Source organism: Capsicum annuum, chromosome 7 (assembly GCF_002878395.1).
Source record: "Capsicum annuum cultivar UCD-10X-F1 chromosome 7, UCD10Xv1.1, whole genome shotgun sequence".
Taxonomy (NCBI): domain Eukaryota; kingdom Viridiplantae; phylum Streptophyta; class Magnoliopsida; order Solanales; family Solanaceae; genus Capsicum; species Capsicum annuum.
Window position 1 is genome coordinate 7,038,186 of NC_061117.1, and position 6,952 is coordinate 7,045,137.

Here is a 6,952-nt window from a genome sequence, read left to right on the forward strand (position 1 = left end):
GGATGATCATCTGCATAGAAAATAACAGAATACCAAGAAAGCAACTTTGCGGGCATCGAGGGTTGAAATGATGTACAGTAAGTCAAGAAAACTTGCCCCAAGAACAGTTGCAGCTAAAATAAGGACTCTAAGCGAAGGTGAAAATTTCTGAATTTTAAATTGCATCCCATGCCTTCTTGTTTGTGGTTCCGATTAGGTCCACTGCTATTGACCTAATCGGAACCACAAACAAGAATAAAAGGCAGATTGAGTATCATTACTTCCTTAGCCATATGGATATAATTTATTGTGTTTTCTTGCCTTAGCATGCTTTCAACATATCTTTGAGAAGATCAAAGGCTTCTTGTAGTATGTGAATCCCGATAATTTTCAAGCTTGCCTCCAACTTGCTGATTTGGTATTCAAGTTTGTCGTTGCCGTCTTTGAGGTTAGTATAGAGTTCTTGGTCTTTTGTGAGCTCGTCAATGAGGAACACTTCCTTCAAACTTGTGGCATTGTAAAAGGCCTTCAGAAGGCTTCCAAAATACTTTGAGCCTACGTGGACCCTTCAATGTGTTGTGCCACATAAGCATTAAGATTGTCAAAAATACGGTTTTAATTAGTTCAGGGGTAATAGGACTCTCCTAAAGTTCGGGTGTGTCTCAGTATTTTTGTGTATAGTTCAAGATGGTAATAGCGTATTTTCTCAAAAAAAATCATTTGAGATGTTTCAAAATTATAACTTTCCTTTTAGCTAAGCATCATATTAAGGAAAAATCCAAACTTTAATATTGTCTTTTTAGTTTTATATTTAAAACAAGTTTGTGGGATCCATAACTACACTTGTCAAATAATAAACTACACTCGTATGAGTAGTGTTGGTTATATGACTCAGGAAAATAAAATTTCTTCGAGAGACACAGTTATTTGTAAAACACTAAAATGACAGTTTGGTATGTTAAAACTTTTGCTATGCGAGATTCGATCACAAGATTCTATTATATGCAGCCTCATCTTGCAATTATATTAGAGATTGTTTTCAATACTACCGCCTAATCACATGACAACTTTATCAGCTACTGCAAGTCACTTCTTATTATTTGTGAAACACTTAACAGTGCTTTCCTTTATGAAGTGAAAAATGATTAATTTCTCCTGTGATGGATTCCCTTGTAGTAGAAACATTACATTAACATCAAGCAAAAGTCAAAGATAGACATTAAAATATAATTAGTCTTGCTTTTTGTGTGTGTATGTGTGTGTGTGGGCATCTTGCAACCACTGAGAATGGAAAATGGAGCTAATAAAACTGCTAATGGAAAATTTAAAACTGAACTTGCTATTAAGATTCTCCTAGTAGTATCAAATAGGGAAATTCAGCAACTTACACAAAGAGAAACCAAGTTTTTCTTGATTTGATTGATTGCTAATATTCCAATTTTGACACTTAGGTAGCTGTTAATTATGGATGCTATAACTGGATCATCACATCAGCAGCAGCAGCAAAACCATGTTTTATTTCAAGGTAAAACTTTTATCCTTCCTTTTTCTTTCCTGCTAATTTGTTCTTGTAATTTATGCACCACTTTATGTTGTAAATCTTACGGAAAATACCTCATCACCAACACTTGTAGGAAGTTCACATAGCTTGAGATATGTTAAAAGACATTGTCCTTAAGGATATTTCATCTGATATAGGTGTATTGTATTCCCAGAATTTAATAAGTTCTTCTAGCATTAAACTACGATCCAGAAACTAGATAAGCATCTAGTATCCCCGAACTATGAACAAAGTGCTACGACATAGTCCAACTTTATAGGGATCCTATTACACTAGACTCAATTTTAGCGTATTTTTGTCACCTTTTTGTGCTGACGTGTCACCTTTGTTACATAAAATGCGACCCACGTCAAAGGTGTCACGTCAGCTAAAAAGGTTGACAAAAGGTGCCACATCAGCTAAAAAAGATGTCAAAAATACGCTAAAATTTAGTTTGGGGGTGACAGGAACCCCGAGAAGTTGGAGTGTGTCGTAGCAAATTTGGCTATAGTTCAGGGATACTAGATGCTTTACTCAAGAAAGATTTGATAAAAATGAAAAATCCAATACTTCAAATATAGGAGGAAGAATTTATATGGATGTATTGTTATCCACTCGCAGTAAGAAGACTCCATTATATATATAGAATAAGAAATGAACCTTTTTAGATCCAACGGGTATGAGAGAGCTAAAGTCAATATAGAGAGACTATATTAAGAATAGGCTATAAAGAATAGAGTGATTGTCGATGAATGACAATTAATCTGTTTACAAAGACCATGATAAATGTTATATTTGTACAAAATAATGACTCGTGAATAGGATTGATTAAGCGTTATTAATATCGTATAATCATAGACAAAAGCTAACAATGTTAGAAACTAACAATTTTTTGAAATATAAGATTATTTTTCCAACGCTTTATTCTCGTCCATGATACTTTTTCCCTCATTTTTAGTTGTTGTTTGGTGGTGGCCTTAGGTGACAATCTGTATAGCGAACTATGGAAAGCATGTGCAGGTCCCATGATGGATCTTCCCCGTCCCGGGGAGAGAGTATTCTATTTTCCGATGATGCACGTGGAACTGGTAACTTCTTCCTCTTCACTTTGTGTATCCTCCTGTGATTATTGCAGGCTGAACTTCATTTCCTTCTTTAATATCCTCGGCATGTTTGTTATATGTCCTGAGCCGGGGTCTATCGGAAACCACCTCTCTACTTCATCATCTGAGGCAGTGGTATGGACTGCGTACACTTTACCCTCCCCAGACCCCACTTTATGGGAATACACTAGGTATGTTGTTGTTGTTGTTGTTGATATCCTCGGCATGTTTACTTTTAAATATGCAGTTGAAGGAATCAGCTGATCAGATTGTACCATCGTTCCACCTCCCTTCACGTATCCTCTGCAGGGTCATTAACATTCAGCTCAAGGTATAACTCTGCCGCCCTTGTGACTTGTGAGCCTATGTGTGGTGAAATCATCTCCCAATTCTCCGACCTTGAGTGATCAAGGTTCTCGTGAAAATATACTTGGAAAATCAAGTAGGCTATATTTGCTGCTGGTTAACTCATGAGTGTTTTGAAAATTCTATGAGTTTTACTGTTCTATTAACAATTCTACTATCTAGATCATGCCGAGAAAGTGATCTAACAAACTCCTTAAGTTATGATCTGTATAAAATTTCAACTACAACTTTTACATTATCAAATTCAAACATTTTCATTTGATATAAATTTAAAACAATTGTTGGGACGATCTCTAGAGAAGTATTCAAGTCATAATTCATGTCGATTAGGGTGTTAACTCAATACACCTTTGTGGTGGGCGCGGATACGGAGTCTTCTGGTTAAATTGTCATTGTTAAAAAAGGAAATTGTTTGACATCTTTAAATCTTATGATTTATGAAACCATGAAGAATGATTACTCCTTTCCCCCCTGTGTTTTGTCGATGTGGGAAGAGTCCATGAAGAACGATTACTCCATGAAGAATGATTACTCTGTCGATGTGGGAAGCGTCCATGAAGAATGATTACTCCTTTCCCCCCTGTGTTTTGTCGATGTGGGAAGCGTCCTTACACCCCCTCTTATGGACTCATGTGGGACACCCCCCTCTTATGGACTCAGAGTCCTCGCTACGGTTTGCGCTATTTGTACCCGCTCTGGGCATAAACACGCATGGCTTTAAAACGTGTCATTAGAGACTTATTTACTTATATACCCAGCATCTCTCCTGTATTTTGCCGATGTGGGACTCCTTATCCTAAGTTGAGGTGTTGCAGAATGTGATCGCCCGCTGATTACACTAACTACTTTTTCCTAATTAGGTGGAACCTGAGACTGATGAGGTTTACACACAAATCACTTCGCTCCCAGAAGAAAATGTGAGAACTTGGTTCTTCATATAACTACCTTTTAAAAGAATATATATGAAGATGAAAGCTAAATCCTAACAGTTAGGTCACGACTACTTGCAGCAAAACGACCAAACAATTCCTGATGCTTTGAGTCCCGAGCCTCCTACTTTGCAGTTTCACTCATTCTGCAAGAATTTGACTGCCTCTGATATCAATAGTAACTGGGGACTCACTGTGCGACGAGATGATGCCATCAAATGTTTTCCTCCCCTGGTAATTTTGTTTCAAAGAGCTTTTAGCTTTGGATTATTTAGTTTCTTTAATTGATTTTCTTGGTCTACATGGTTATTAATTAGGATATCACCAAAGAGAAACCAATCCAGGAGTTAATAGCTACAGACCTTCATGGTTTCGAATGGCAATTTACTCATGTATTTCAAGGTAATACTTATTTCTCACCTTACTTTAGAGCAAGGTGAAGTTGACACTTCGCGTTGTGATTTTTCGTACACAATAAATCATCATTTTAATGACATTTGACAGGCCAACCTCGAAGACATTTGCTTACGAAAGGTTGGGGTAAATTTGTTGCTAGTAAGAGATTAGTTGTTGGGGATTCCGTTATCTTCTTAAGGTAATTGTTTCGTCTATGTGTATCCTAATCAGTTGTGATGTGCTAAGATTTATCTGTGTAACCATATAAATCTGTCATATGCTGCTTCAAGGGGAGAAAATGGTGGACTGCGTGTTGGGATTAGACGCTGTGCTCATCCAAGTCACAACATTGGTTCATCACCAGTTTCGAGTCAAACCGTTGAAGGAGTACTTTCTGTGGTTTCCCATGCTTTTGCAGCTGGAACACTCTTTTCTGTCTATTGTCAGCCACGGTATAACAAACCCGTCACTTCGTCAAGCAGACGTACCTTACTACTACATGCTTGTTCTTATAAATGCCTAATTGTAATATTTCCAGGATGAGTGGATGCTTTTTAAGCTTGAACAAATATCTAGAGCAGAACAAACAGAACATATCAAATGAAAATTCAGCTCCGGTTACTTCCAACGGCCTTTACACAAACCAGGTCTCAGTTAATGATCTTGATTGTGATGTATTCAGCGATATCTTCTTAGCTCCAGACTCTCACTTTATGAAGAGTACACTACAGTCGAATGAGAACGATGCAGGAGTCGCTTGTACTGTCCAAAGTATGATAATGACTTTGTACTATATTTATTTTTCCAAGTTATTAACGGTTTGGTGATATACTACTACTTCTTCACTTAGGTTTTGAGGAATGGCCAGAAATCGAGATAGAAAGTCTCCTTACCTATTCACCGCAGCTTATACCAGAGCTTTCTATGACGACTTCAACTTTAATGCAACCAACTGATGCCTTACAAATGACGTGTACATATTCTACAACGAGCCAGCTTTCCACTGAGGGATCTGGTTGTGGTGGTGAGGTGATCTCTTGGGCAGGATACCAAGTGGCCCAACAATATGTTCCTATACTCAATAGAGTCATTCAGCGTTACCCAAGTACTATCTCCGGCTTTAAGGCAATAACTGGTGATCTGCAGTCGGCGTACTTGGAGATGTTGGCCAAGTTGGTAAACTTGCTTGAGCAATCCACAATAGGAAACATGGACAGCAGGGACCAGTCCCAGGTCGTTGAGCAATATCTTGCAGATTTGAAGTTTATCGGCATTGATATAAGCTGGATCGAAACCCGTTTAGGACAAGTTGGTGAAGTCTTGAAAAAGGAAAAGTTAATCCAATACCAACACGCGCTCGCGCAGAGAATTGAGGAAACACAATGCATACTTGGGAAACTACATGTGGAGCTTGATTCGGTGAAGAAGGAGGTCGACGAGTTGACTCCCAAAGTTGGTCCCAACCCTCCTTCAAAAGATTGTTCTATTCTTGAGGGCCTACTCTAGGTATTTAACTGTTCTTTTTCTTTTATAGTTTCGAAGGGGAGCCTTGGAGTAACTGGTAAAGTTGCTGTCTGTGACCAGGAGGTCATGGGTTCAAGCCTTGGAAATAGCCTCTGACAGAAATGCAAGGTAAGGCTGCGTACGGTACACCCTTGTGGTGGGGCCCTTCCGCGACGCTGCGCATAGCGAGAGCTTTAGTGAACCGGGCTGCCCTTTTTTTTTCTTTTATAGTTTCAGATACTGTTTAATTACAAATTCTGGATTTAAGATATGGCTAACATTAATATGAGGACTTGTATGAATACACTAGCTGAGCTTATTGCATAGAAATGTACTAGAAAGATAATTTTTTGGCGATAAACTGTGAATTATTATCATACCAAAGCAAATTGTTTACAAACAAAAGAGCATCTAGACCTCAGAAAAAACAAACAACAAAACAAGATATAATTAAGTACAAGCTATGTTGTTCGGACTCTTCAAAAATATCGATGGATGTGTGTTGGATCCTCCAAAAATAGTGTACTTTTTGAAGGATCCAACACGGGTGTGACAACATTTTTGGAGAGTCCGAGCAACTTAGAGTACAAGTGTCTGAATCAAAACTTGGCAATCCCTTGCCTTCCTAGCTATATTGTTCGGACTCTTCAAAAATGTCAACGGATGCATTTCATATTCTCCGAAAGTAATGTATTTTTGGAGAATCCGACACGGGTGTAGCATTGAAAGTGAAGAGTCCACACAACTTAGCTTCCTGGAACCAATAACCAATTCTAGTCTCCCTTTCCCCTCCTATATCTGTGCAATGATTAACTTTGCATTTGTAGTTATTTTCCTGTACTGTTTCCAATTCTTTGCTTGCCAAGTATAGTATACTATGGCTCCATTTATAGCAGAAACAACCTCCTTCCAAGGGCGGAGGGACGGATCTATAGTAGCCAGTGGGGGTTCTCGGGAACCCACAACTGCTATAGTAAAACCTGTAATTATAGTGAAAACTATATTAAGACAAATAAGTTTTCTTTTATCGGAACACATAACCAAATAAGTGGCAAAGAAGGCACCCTGAAGTTTCACTGTCCAGTAGCACGCGGAAGCGGAGAGTCACTCCTATCCAGCTAGCTAGACCCACAGCT

The 6,952-nt window shown here is 38.4% G+C and overlaps 1 protein-coding gene across 4 annotated transcripts; it reads left to right on the forward strand.

Annotated features, from left to right (window-relative positions):
• Nucleotides 1–1,136: 1,136 nt before the first annotated feature.
• LOC107877667 (auxin response factor 1) lies at nt 1,137–6,125 on the forward strand. 4 transcript variants are annotated; one of them, XM_016724355.2, is made up of 10 exons: nt 1,137–1,504; nt 2,501–2,757; nt 2,870–2,953; nt 3,849–3,905; nt 3,978–4,151; nt 4,235–4,319; nt 4,422–4,512; nt 4,604–4,765; nt 4,852–5,084; nt 5,164–6,125. In XM_016724355.2, exons 1-10 carry the CDS (start codon nt 1,444–1,446, stop codon nt 5,817–5,819), a joined length of 1,860 nt encoding a protein of 619 aa, XP_016579841.2. In that variant the 5' UTR covers nt 1,137–1,443; the 3' UTR covers nt 5,820–6,125. The 4 variants fall into 4 exon arrangements, with proteins under 4 accessions (XP_016579841.2, XP_047271115.1, XP_016579838.2 ...); XM_047415159.1 differs by having other exon boundaries at nt 1,139–1,504; nt 3,999–4,151; XM_016724352.2 differs by having other exon boundaries at nt 1,139–1,504; nt 2,501–2,607.
• Nucleotides 6,126–6,952: the final 827 nt, after the last annotated feature.